Source organism: Arvicola amphibius, chromosome 1 (assembly GCF_903992535.2).
Source record: "Arvicola amphibius chromosome 1, mArvAmp1.2, whole genome shotgun sequence".
In the NCBI taxonomy this organism is placed as follows: domain Eukaryota; kingdom Metazoa; phylum Chordata; class Mammalia; order Rodentia; family Cricetidae; genus Arvicola; species Arvicola amphibius.
This window is the reverse complement of record NC_052047.1, coordinates 165,961,276-165,974,061: the sequence shown is the minus strand read 5'-3', so window position 1 is coordinate 165,974,061 and position 12,786 is coordinate 165,961,276. Positions and strand designations below refer to the sequence as shown.

Genomic DNA, 12,786 nt, shown 5'->3' with positions numbered 1-12,786 from the left:
AATAGAAGAGAGGGTGCGAGATGTGAAAGTTACGTGAGCAGTTCCAGCATGATTAATTAGTCTCAAAGGGAGAGGAGAAGGCCCTGGGGTACAGGCAAAACCTGGAAAAGCGTCAGGGCAATGGAACTTGAAGGCCAAACAAGATATAATTAATTATTAACTCATGTCTAGATAAACCAGACTGAAATAACAGAAAATGAAAGTCAGAAAGTAATTGTTTTATTGACAAATTGGTTTTAGGTCAAAGGACTAGAGTCAAAGCTCTTAGAGCCTAGCGTTCCCAATGCAGTGACACCTTTCTTGTAAAACGCAAGCAAGCAGAAGAGCGTTTCCAGCAGCTGACACAGGAAAGTAGTGCAGCAGCTGGCCCGCACGTGAGGAAATCCCCCAAGATCGTGTCAGGGCAGGGGACATCATCCCAGATGGATTCTGAAATACAGTGCGACAGGAATGGAAACAAAGAGCATGCTATCCTGAAAGCCTAACTGAAGAGAGGACGGACACACAGACAGACAGAAAAGCTGGGACGGGGCGGACTGTGCTCACTGTGATAGTGGCACCAACTGCAGCAGCAGCCCAGAACCTCAGCATGTTTATTTTATACTCATCTGCATCAAGAAGGAATACTTGTTGTATACAGATGGACGGGGAGTTTATGGTCCACAGCCCAACAAGGAGGCAGGGTTAGCTAATCTGGGCAGGAGGTCTCGGTAGGGAGCATTCTCAGGCTGCAGGCATCACTGAAGAGGAAGCTGTGGTTGAGTTTCTGCACACACCATTGACACTCGCACTTGGACCAGAGGAGGGCTTTGCATTCCCTCTGAATCTTACCAGGGAAGACTTTGTTATTTCCATGGATCTGAGGCATTGGGGCCCTTGATATGGTTGTGTTGTTGTAAACAATACACATTCACTCAAGATTCCTTACGTTCCCCACAAAAGAGATTTTAAAAGGAAGAGATCTTTAAAAAAAAATCAGAATCTAAGTGTTTTAAAACTGAGGTGTGTGTGTGTGTGTGTGTGTGTGTGTGTGCGCGTGCGCGCACACCCGTGTGTACGTGCTTACAACTAATAACAAAAACAGCATTTGTCATTTCAGATAAGATAGGCTTTAAGGTCAAACTCATTGCTAAAGATAAAGAGGGACTCTTCAAAATGGTTTAATTTCTCCCAGGAAATACAAATGTAAATCTCTAAACCAAAAGACTAGAGAAAGTATAAGAAAAAAAGCTAAAGAAATCCTTTCTAATCCTAGGATATTCTTAACCCTGCTTCAGTAATTATTAGACCAAGCAAACATACTATTAGTGCTACTATAGATTAGTTAACACACCCAACTTAATGGGCATATATCGATACCTCCCCAATTGGCATAAACATTCTCTGCATGACACAGAGACACCTGTAAACATTAACTATGGATAGATGGGAGTGAAAGGCTTCTGCCACTATCACAAAGGCAATTAGCTTAGAAAACAAAGCAATAAAAAAAGCACAGAATGCATTTGATAAGATGTGTCATTCATTTATGGCTAAAATTCTTCTGAAGGGAGCCAGAGAAGCCTTTAGTCTCTCGGTGCAGGCAGTATGTGCTGCCGACTGTACAGCTAAGGGAGAACCAGGTGAAACCACTCAGGCTGTCCTCAGAGTGCGGACATCAATTTCACATATAATTCAAGTAGATTAAACAATAAACTCCTCTGTGGTTATAAAAGTTTACCATTCTTTTATATGTATGGGTGCTTTGTGTGCATGTATGTCTGTGCACCACAAGAATGCAATGCCCTCAGAAGCCCTGAGGGGACATTGGATTCCCCTGGAACTGGAGTTACAATGGTTCACATTTATTTAAAGGGCAGATTTCAAATGCCAGACCTGAAACAGAACGCTTTTACACTACAGGCGTTCAGACAACTCTAAAAATAATAACAACAACAGCAAAAAACAAAAACAAAACATAAAACACTCCCCCCCAACACACACACACACACACACACACACACACCTTTTAGGAAAGGAAAGTTTCCCTGTGGATGAGGCATCTCTCTGCTAATAATAGCCCAACTGGGAGGCTCAGATCAGAGCACTAGCCAATCCGGCCTCCAGACCTCAATTTCCTCATCTAAAATGTGATGTGATTGGTACGTGGCTTGAGAGTAGTGTTGGAGTCATAGCGGGCACTCGGTGTCCATTACTGAAAGCTGTTGAAGAAGAAAAACCCAATACTTCAGTCCACTGCCTTGTGGAGGCTGTTATGTTCCTGTGGGTGGCAAGGTGTCCCTACTCCAAATTCACATATGTACTTGGGTGAGGCCTCCTGGCCACCCATTGCCAGCCCTGACTTGCAGGGTAGGATGCTGCTGGGAATGCAGCTGCTTACACATCTGCCTGCCTAGTAACCATGATGCCAGCCTGTTTTGTAATGCTGTTGTCAGCTGTGGAGTGTGTTGACCGAGAGGACCCCTGCCACGTTGATCAAAAGATCCCTTCGCCAGTGCTCTTTAGGATCAATTTGCAAGAACAGCTCTGAAATGTGGCTTGGTGTCGCTTTAAAGGCAGACAGGGTACGGCTTTCAGATGTGGATTTTATAAATTGCCGGTCCATAGAGAAAACATTCTGTTATCTGAGAGCCCCTTAATACTTGCAAAAGTATCATGACTTAAGACTGCCCAGGAGCCTTTGGTAATGATATTATAATGTGTAAATATCTACTATTAATTGAATGTTGACTGTGTGACAGACACTGTCCTAAGTACTGTCATACATCATCCGGTTCCATGCTCATGACTCTGGGTTGTAGGAACTATTATTAGATTCCAATTGGAAAAGTAAGACACAAGAGATTAAATGTCTTGTCTAGTTCGTGCTAGAGGCAGAAATTAAGCCAGCCCGTGCTCACCTCACCCTATAGAGGCAGTCAGCCTCTTACCATAGAATCTCCTGTATAATTCAACACTTAACCCTTTCCTCGCCTAAGGAAGCCCTGTGACCTTGGCTGCTGTCATCAGTGGGTGTTACTCAACAAGCTTCCTCACAACTTAGCAGCACACTGCAAGGACACACTCTGTGTGCCCGCGGATCCTGACAGCCAGGAATCTGAACATGGCTCTGGAATAGCTTGCCCTACCCACCTCTACGATGTCAGTGTCTGGTGGGAAAACGGATGGTGGGTGACCCCAACGGCTGACGCTGGGATGCTCTGGAGGAATCTTCATAGTCATGCTTTGGGTCTGAGTCAAGTTTCTTGACATGACTGCTAAGGGCTTGGTGGGACGCTGCAGGGCCTCCTTGGAACCCAGCCTGTAAAGTCACATAGCGTCATTTCTGAACTCTATGTCTGGAACGCGAAAGCGTGCTATATTTCAAGGCTGGGTAAAGAAAACCTGCCCCTTTTATTTTATGTGTATGAGTGTTTTTCCTGTATGTATGGTGATGCAGCACTTGAATGCTTGGTGCTTGTGGAGGTCAGAAGAGGCCATTAAATCCCTGAGAATGGAAGTTATGGATGGTTGTAAACTACCATATGGGTGCTGGGAGCCAAACTCAAGTCCTCTGCAAGGGCAGCAAGGACCCTTAACTGTTAAACCATCTCTTCAGCTCCAAACCCCCCACCTAGTGTGAGATGTGCCAATGGTTGTGTAGCCATGTAAACTACTGTTATTTGTATCCCTTATTTAGTGTATTAATCAACTTTGCATCATTATGAGGAAATTTCCCAGTAAATTTTCTTGTAAGAAGACATGGTTTTAGAGAGGCCCACCATCTCTCAAAATCACCACCCAAGGATAAGCTTTTAACACACAAGGGGGCAAACCCAAACCATATCTAAACCATAGCATGGGTTGTACAGCCCTAAAGCCCCAGCCAGGGAACTTGTTTCTGGCCAACAACTTTCAAGGATATATTTACTGTGAAGCTGCACTGAGGAACAGCAGAGTTCTTGTATATGCCACACCACTGACACACCCACCGTATCACTGCAGAGGCCAGCTTTCCAGAAAACCATGATGAATGCAGAGAATGGTCCTTTTGGCGGTCCCTGGGGTCAGAGATCCAAATGGCAGGCTGATAACTCACCAGAGCAAAAAGGATAGTGAGACCGGACCAAAGAAAGGTGCTGTTTTCAACTGGGGTGCATACCAGAGGCATACATTTGACATCTGAGAAAGTATAGGTTGATTTTTATAATAAAAGATCACAGAGTATACCAAGCAGCCTTTTGACTGCCAGTTTTTAATAACGATCACTTATGTATCTGCCCTGCGTGCCTGTGACTGTCCTGTTTCCTTCTTACCAGCTCGCTTAGCCTCTCACCTCTGTGAGGAAGGTGTTGTTAGCCCACAAAATTAAAATTGGTGTTCAGAGTAGTGAGGTGACTTACCCAGATCACACAGTTCATAAGAGGTAGAGCCAGTTGATCCAGGGAATTTTGACTTCAGAGTCTTTTCACCACTGGTGTGGGAAGTCCTTCTGTATGTGTGTCGCTTTTATTGGTAAATGAATAAAGAATCTGCCTTGGCCTGTGATAGGATAGAGTAGAGCTAGGTGGGGTAAACTAAACTGAATGCTGGGAGAAAGAAGGCGGAGTCAGGGAGCTGCCATGGAGCCGCCAAAGGAGAAAGAAGTAGGCTGTCAATTGCCAGTAGGCCACGAACCCTGTGGTAAAATATAAAATAATAGAAATAGGTTAATTCTAGATGTAAGAGCTAGCTAGCAATACAGTTAAGCTATTGGTCAAACGGTATTGTAAATAATATAGTTTCTGTGTGATTATTTCGGGAATCTGGGCAACCAGGAAACAAACTAGCGGCCTCTCTACTACACACCGCTGTCCTGTTCTGCCTGTTCTAGGATACACAGTGAGGGTCTCAGACCTGGGTATGCACCAGGATCATCTGGGAAGCTTGTCAGAGCTGCACGTTCCAGGATTCATAGGAACACGAATACTCCATCTCTCTGACTAGAACCCACAGCGGTACCCTTGGGTGATTCTTGGCTGTTCCTTGGGTAGCAGGCTGCTGGAAAACCTTAGGTAGGCCTGTGGGGACTTCGACTTTCTGCAGAGTACCAAGCTGAAGCATGTCAGTGTTGCAGCTGCAGGAACTCAGGTTGCTGTAAGTGACAGAGTAACCTTTATCTCAGCTTCCGCAGCCTTAGAGAGGGAAAAAAGACTCTCTATGGATTGCAGTCTTTTTTTTCTTTAAGTTCTTTTATTTCTGCTACAAATTTTTGCCAGAGGTAAGAGGTCATTTTCTATTAAACTAGCAAGTATATGCTACACAGAGGAAAAGTTTGAAGTGTGCTGTGGACAAACCCAGTGAATAGAAACATGAGTGGGGATCTTTGGGAGGGCATGTGGGGATCTGAACCAGTTGCTAATTCCCCATCCCTTTGCAATGCTCTTGGCGGCAGGAAAAATTAGGTGGGTACAGGCAGAGAAGGGAGGGAAGGGGAAGTTTGGAGCAGGGGATTACTTCTATGAGGATTAAAATGGGACGTTTTGCGGGCTAGTTTATATCTACACAGCAGGATTCCAAGGGCAGGAGCCCAGTGTCCTTTGGCCACTTGTGGAACCCAGAGAGCTGGCCAGACGATTGACTTACTCCCCACCCCGTGTTCTCCAGAGGCCTCCATGTGTGGAGCCAAATGGAGCTCACATCTGAATAAATAGGACAGGTGTCTTCATGGTTCTCATATTTTTGTTAGTTTGTAATATAAATACCACCTCTTAGGTAAGGGCCCAAGTCAATGGGAAAAGTGGTAGAGAAGGGGCTGATCCCACCTGCCTGTGTGATTTTTGTGGGTGGTACATCTCTTTGGAAGTATTTCATCTGCTTCAGTCTAGAGAGGGGTTTTCCTCTCAGAAGCATTTTTATAGAGGTCTGTTTTTTGGAGAAGACAAATTCTCTCCGAGTTGAGCTCTAAATTCTGACTTATCTATAGGCATTTTTTCCTTGTTGACTTGGTTAATTTTAGGTGCATTCAAATAGAGCTAGGTTATATGGCACGAAGCAGGAGGAGCGGTAGGGATTACCAAACATCAGGAGCCCAGCAGCCAGACTGAGTGATAATGGCTGACCACAGAGCTTGAGAGGCCACCTGAGACTTGTACATCAGAAGACACCCCCAGAAAGAAGCTCGGTGTGACAAGGTTGGGAGCAACTGACTGTTGCCCATGAGCAATGGATGATAGGGAATTGTTAGGGAAAACCATGGTCGAGGAGCTACTATGGGAATAAGGTCAGAGGGCTTGATGACTGCCAGTGGGTTAGGAAGGAGGAACGACTCAACGAAAAGTGTTCTCGTCTTGCCAGTGGAGAGCGTGGTGTAGGCGTAGGTGTAGCACACTGAACCCCAAATCCCAAGGCCTAAAATGCCCCTGATTTTGACACTGTTTGAACCTGATGTGTTAGAAGTGGGAAATTCTAGACCTTGTCTCATGTGATATGGTTTTGGTCAAAATGAAGTTGTAATAAGAATATTGTATGAAATTGCCTGGGGTTAATTTTGTCTTTAGACTTGGATTCTACCCCCAAGAAATTCATTATTTATGCATATAATCCCAAATAAATAGAAAAGGGAAAAAAAAAAACAGAAGCATGATTCCAAATACTTTGAGTAAGGGCTGCCCAGTTAATACATGAAGGGTAAAGGGGGGCCCTGCTCTAACTTCTGGGAGCATAACTGTCACTGATGGCCTCGTGGCTGATGCAATCAGATCAAGAGACAAGTTTGAGTCTTTGAAGCCCTGACTTCAGAGAAGTTACTAGATGCATACATATCTTGTTCACTGTGTCTTTGCAGCCACATATGCAGATCTATTGCTCACTTCCCAATCATTTAGTTTCGAGTCAGGACAATTTTCTTTGAATATGAGCACACTGTTTAGGATTGTGGTTCTGTTCCATCCTCTATAACATCTGGCTTTTATTCTTATTTAGTTAGTGCCTTTAGAACCTAAGTGTGATCGTGAAACAAGCTGAAGAATTCTTTTTACATTTTTTGATTTCTCTTTGATACTTTACCGTATTTCATGCATATCTAATTCGGCAGATAAAGTAATCACCATTCTCTATTGTCGCTAAAATACTAAATTTCATTTTTAAAGAAAAACCCGTCTATACGTGTACTCATATCTTACTATTTATTTGGGAAATTGAATTGAAATTATTTCAGTATAATTATTTGAACAAAGTGAAATTATTTTGTGGCTGTTCATTATTGAAGTTACACAGTTTAATTATATAAAATAGCCCCTAAAGTAATACCTTACCCCACATGCACCTAGATTAATATTTCCACCGCTCGGATTATGATAGCCTTGGATTCTAGCTTTCCCGAATTCACAGCCTTGTCTAGCAGGAAGCTCATGCTTGTCCCACCATGAATTAATTTCTCTGGGGTTGAGTGAGACCTCACAGAGTAGTTTTCTGTGTCCTGCCCATTCCAGTCACTGCCTGCAGGCTGTAAAAGGCAATCTTAGTCCATGCCTGAGGTCGAGTCCCATCCCAAAGCCCATGCTGTACCTGATTGCAAGCTGATGATTGTCCTCCTTCCTTTTGCAGGCAGTGTTGAGCCCTCTCATAGCCATCGCGCTGAAAATCTCCCAGATTCACGAGAGAACTGGCCGGAGGGGGCCCACCGTCATCACCTGAGCACTGGGCAGAAGAGCACCCCGAGGGACGAGAGAGGAGAGATGCTTCACCGTGCCTTCTTGCTTCCTGTTTGTGCCTCTTAGGACTTTGGGAAAACAAAAGCTATTTTGCTGTTGGGGGAGGGGGTAAGATGAAATGAGGGTGGGGAGGGAGGGTAAGCATTCGTCTTGGTTTGGTTTGTTCAGTTCCTCCAAATGCAGCAGGGTCTTTAGCTGTCTGTCAAAGCTTCACTATTGTTTGGTATCTGTATTTCACCACACCCATGAGCTCCCTCCTTGGAGAGAGACAGCTGCACTAGGAAACTATCAATCAGCCCCTGTGTATATCTGGTGTCTTGTGAGAAAAGATTCAGAGAGAGAGAGAGAGAGAGAGAGAGAGAGAGAGAGAGAGAGAGAGAGACAGACTCTTATGTTCGAAGGACTTTGGGTAAGCAGAAGACCTCACCAACGTGGAGAAGGACTCAACTTTGCACTCCTAATCAGTTCTACCAAGGTGAAAGGGTTAGAACGTCTAGGACACACGCCTCTCCCACCAGCCACCCAATGGTCCATTCTCCCCAGCCTCCCACCATCTATACACTGCCTCCCTCACATCTTCTGGAGTTTTCTATGACTCGCAATGGCACGCCCCCAACAAGACGTATAAAAGGGTGTTTTCTTCTCTTATTTTACATATAGTATTAATTTAGCTACCAAGCTGGCTGCATCCTTCTGAATGTTGTCATTTCCTGTGCAGGTTGGGAAGGATTTTCTGGAAAAGACTGAGCATGATGGGAAAAGCTTTCTTGATTATGTCATGGAAGCCAGTACGTGGGTTTGTATAAATCCTCCAAGGAAGAGTACCACTGTGTGGTCTCATCTTGTTCACAGTGGCTAGATGAAGGAGACCAGGAGGGGCGGAAATAATTAGTGGGAGAGTTGTGGCCCTAGGAGACAGGTGGATTGTCACACCTAGCTTTCTTTGCCTGTGAGGAAAGGGAACCTGGCAGCTCCAGCAGGCACGTGGACTAGGGCAGAGTCCTCAGTCAGACACGGGATCTGTTTGCTTATGTTTGGCTTCCTTGGGAACTACAGGTTCACTTATCACGACTTGTGTGGAGATGACCTAGTGCCCTTTGGCTGTTAAGCCCGCGCGATTGCTGCAGTCAAGGTCAGTGCAGCAAGGAAACATTCCCAGAAAGGTGTTTGTTTCCATTTTCTCTCTGTGCTTCTGTGGAAAAACTTGCTAGGACATTTAGTAGTCAATAAAACCAAACTTCATTATTTTAACCTCCATACAAGATTGTGGGCTTCAGCTCCTTTGTGCCCCCTGCCACTTTGCAGTTCCAGGAGTGGTCACCTGTACTGATAATCAGCCTTGCAGAGCACTGGCGAAGACTGGGGGTCACTCTAATGACTTGGGGGTTGGATTTTTAAAAATAGGACAGAAAAAAAAACGAATGGCTTAAAATTGGTTTGGGGAATCAGCAAAAATGAAAATGGCATCTAGTTCTTTCATTGTTATAGTCTTTATTCCAGAATAATAGGAAGATGGCTTTGAGCTGAGATTATGAAAAAAAATTATAGAAGATAGAATAGGAATGGAAAATGTTTGACCCGTAGCAGCTGTCATTCTCACTATCTCTAGAATAAAGGTCCCTGATAACTTCCATCCATTCATCCATTGGGGCCATTGTCAATGCAATGTGACAAGTCCTTTGGCATGTCAGCTCTGGCTGGGTATGCAATTACTTTTGCCTCAAATTCCTGAACTAAAATCATCACTGATTTTTAAGTTCAAGCTATTCAACTTAAACAGTCTGGTTCCCTTTTTTATGTATGTGTAGTAGCCCAATGTATAGTTACCCATCAGTTCATTTGCTCATTCATTCATTCATTCATTCATTCATTCATCTGTTCTTCCATTGAGCAAACACTGGTTGATATCTATTCTAGGCACATTCTTTTTTTCAGATGTAACAGGAAGATGTATGGAGTTATCTCTGCTCTTAGGAACTTACTCTATGGAAAGAGATGGCTGTGACCAATACTCACGAGTCATTGGGGAGGTGTTGATATTGCATTAGAAGTGTGAGCATGAGCTATGGGAACACGTGGAGAATAATTGACTCCGGAATAGTGGGACACTGGGAACAGGAGACACCTCCTAAAGAATAGGGTTCCTTGGGAAATAGTGTTTGCTTAATTTACCAGAGCTGAATGGAAGCAGCAAAACAGAATAGTCAAGGGCTTACAGAAGAGGCTGACCTTGAGGGCCAGAGTTTGGTGATGGTTGGACTTTGTGCAGACATGGGATATAGCATCAAATGGAACAAAATCTCCATGGCTATCATCTTTTCTCAGCTGTGCTAACAAAGAGCAGGTCTCTAGTGATTCTAGGACACAGCCTGTGTTCGAGCCCTCTCAAGTTTATACTGCCTTAACCCAATATTGCATATATGAATTCTTGCATCACTCTGATGAGGGATGAAAGCTAGCAAACCACACTATATGATATTCCTTTTGTTAAAGATGGAGAGTCAGAGCCAGCATTTAAGATCAAATGACCCAAGGGTCAGTGAGATGACTGGGGTATGCAGGTAAAGATGCTTACTATGCATGGCTACTGAACTGCTTGAGTTCAAAGAGAGATTTGACTCTACAGTTGTCCTCTGGCCTTCCTGTGTGGCTTGACATATGCACCACCCCTTCACACACTCACACAGACAATATTTTTTTAATTAAGAGTAAGTGACATGAGATATACAAGAATTTTATGGGAATCAGCATAGTGAATCATACAAGAGGCTATTTTGTAGTGAGGTAACTATTAGGGCCCCTCTGGAGATCTTCTAGAACTCAGGGGTTCCTTCGTTGCAATGTATGCTCTGGAAGGTGGCAAACCACCACCACCACTACACACACACACACACACACACACACACACACACACACACGTAGTAGTTCTTTACCAAAGCAGTGCCCAATTCAATTCATCTAGGGGATTTGGAGATCCCTTAGATGCATATATGCCAGGGAGGCACTTAAGGGGGGGGGGGGCACCTGGATGTTCAATACCCTGCCTGCCAGGTGTCAGCCATGTCAGCCATTCCCCCAAAACAAAAGGTTGTTTTGTTTCACCTAAGACTCTTGAACTTCTTCATCATGCTTTTAAAAAAACGGGAGGGGGTTAGGAAGAAGGTTCAGGTGGTAAGGTGTCTCAGAAACTAAGGTGGAGAACACCTGACATGCATCCCTGGCTTCCACATGTATGTACACACATGCATGTACACATACATGAAAGGGTAGCCATCTTTAGAGAGAGAACATTAATCAGATCTTTCCATTCCAAATTGCAGGATGTGTCCACCATATTTGCAGGTCAGGAACGCTTTCATACAAGAATCCTTAAATTTATAGTGCTCCTTGGTGGAACCCTATGCTAGATTTGGCCACACTAAATCACGGCAAGAATCATAGTATTATGACCTGGGAGTTTGGGTGGCCGATCCATGAGCCACGACTGATGTAGAAGATGACAAAGCATTTGTGGGAACTGATGATGACAGAAAGACGACTCCATGCCCATGAGTAGTTAAGTCGGCGTTTGGATCATCAACAGTTACAAACAGTAGGAGCTCAGCTGAGACAGCAGAGCTTAGCGGAATGCCTGCTCAACTGCTTCAACCAGCTGGAGGCTTTACCCGCAGAAATAGCCCCTGCAATAGCCAGCTCACTATTGTGTGAGTCACCCGGGTTGTCATGGAGCTTGAGAGACCACAGTGGAGTAACACTTGCATGATTCTCTCTCCTCTTTCCATTTCTTTCAGCACCTAGCATGTGCCGTGCCCCATAGGTGGGCTTGAATGATGCTTCAAAAACCATAGACAAACAGGTGTGTCAGTACAAAAACAAAACAAACAGAACAACCTGTGAGTTTTTGCATGGAGGGGTCAAGACAGAGCCAGTCCATCTCAGCTATGCAAAGATCCAGCATCATTGTACTGTATAGTGAAAGTGCATTCCTGATCTTCTAGGTGCTGGTGGCAATTATTTAAACTTGTTGATCAAAAGAACAACATGAAACTGTTCACTGGGGGCGGGGGGGGCACTATGATTCACACTGGGGATGAGGAAGAATGGTAAGGGTCCTCTGCCATGGAGACTTTCCTCTCTCCATTGTCTCATGGTCCAAATGCCCTCCTCAGTATCCACAGGACCACAGTTCCTAATCCAGCAACATCTCATTTATCACACTCCTGGGAAAGAAGAAAGATGCCAGCACTGTTGTCCCTGATTGCATCCTGCCGAGGATAATAATGTGCCATTGGCTACACACAGCAGGACACATTTGTTTGGTTGCCCAGTGGATTTTAGTTGCTGAGACTCAAAAAGCAAAGATTGTTTTTCATGATACCCAGGTCTTGACTCCTGAATCAGAGTACATGTGTTAGAAACATGTCAAGGATTATGTTTTAGTGCTGGTTTGTTTTTCTTTTTCTTTATTGTCTCTCCTCTTTTCTCTCTCTCTCTCTCCCTCCCTCCCTCTCCCCCTCCCTCCCTCCCTTCCTCCCTCCCTCCCTCTCCCCCTCCCTCCCTCCCTTCCAAGGTTGAACTGATGCTCCAGCTTCTACCTCACAAGTGCTTGAGTTAAAGTGTGTCCCACCATGTCCGACTCTACTGTTCTTTTTAAAAATGAAGCACCAGGTTGTTTTCTGAAGCAGCCGCTGGTGTCAGTCGTGTTTGGGGTTGTAGGAATATAAACTCATCTTGATACAATGTGGAAAATGCTACTATGACTTAGGGTCCTCTACTGATTTCTTTTTCTGATACAAAAAGTGACCAAAGGAAGGAAGAAGAAAGAAAGAAAGAAAGAAAGAAAGAAAGAAAGAGAGAGAGAGAGAGAGAGAGAGAGAGAGAGGGAGGGAGGGAGGGAGGGAGGGAGGGAGAAGGAAGGAAGGAAGAGTACTTCGAAGGACAGCAAGAATAGACAAAACCCACAGAGTTCGGGATTATGAGTAAGGACGATACGTATCTCACCCCCCCCCGCGAAGTTCAGCGACAGCATTGGAGATTGAGTAGGATCTCTGAAAGGATTCGGAAGACGACGTCAGGTACTGGAGAGGTGGCTTAGGGTTAGCGTGCATTGCCT

The 12,786-nt window shown here is 44.5% G+C and overlaps 1 protein-coding gene across 1 annotated transcript in view; it reads left to right on the top strand.

The window, feature by feature from the left end:
- Nucleotides 1–8,497, top strand: part of Pgm5 (phosphoglucomutase 5) — a 159,980-nt gene extending 151,483 nt beyond the window's left edge. The window contains exon 11 of the mRNA XM_038331263.1: nt 7,567–8,497. Coding sequence (XP_038187191.1) covers nt 7,567–7,656 — 90 coding nt within the window. The 3' untranslated portion in view covers nt 7,657–8,497. The remainder of the gene's footprint in view (nt 1–7,566) is intronic.
- The last annotated feature ends 4,289 nt before the right edge of the window (nt 8,498–12,786 follow it).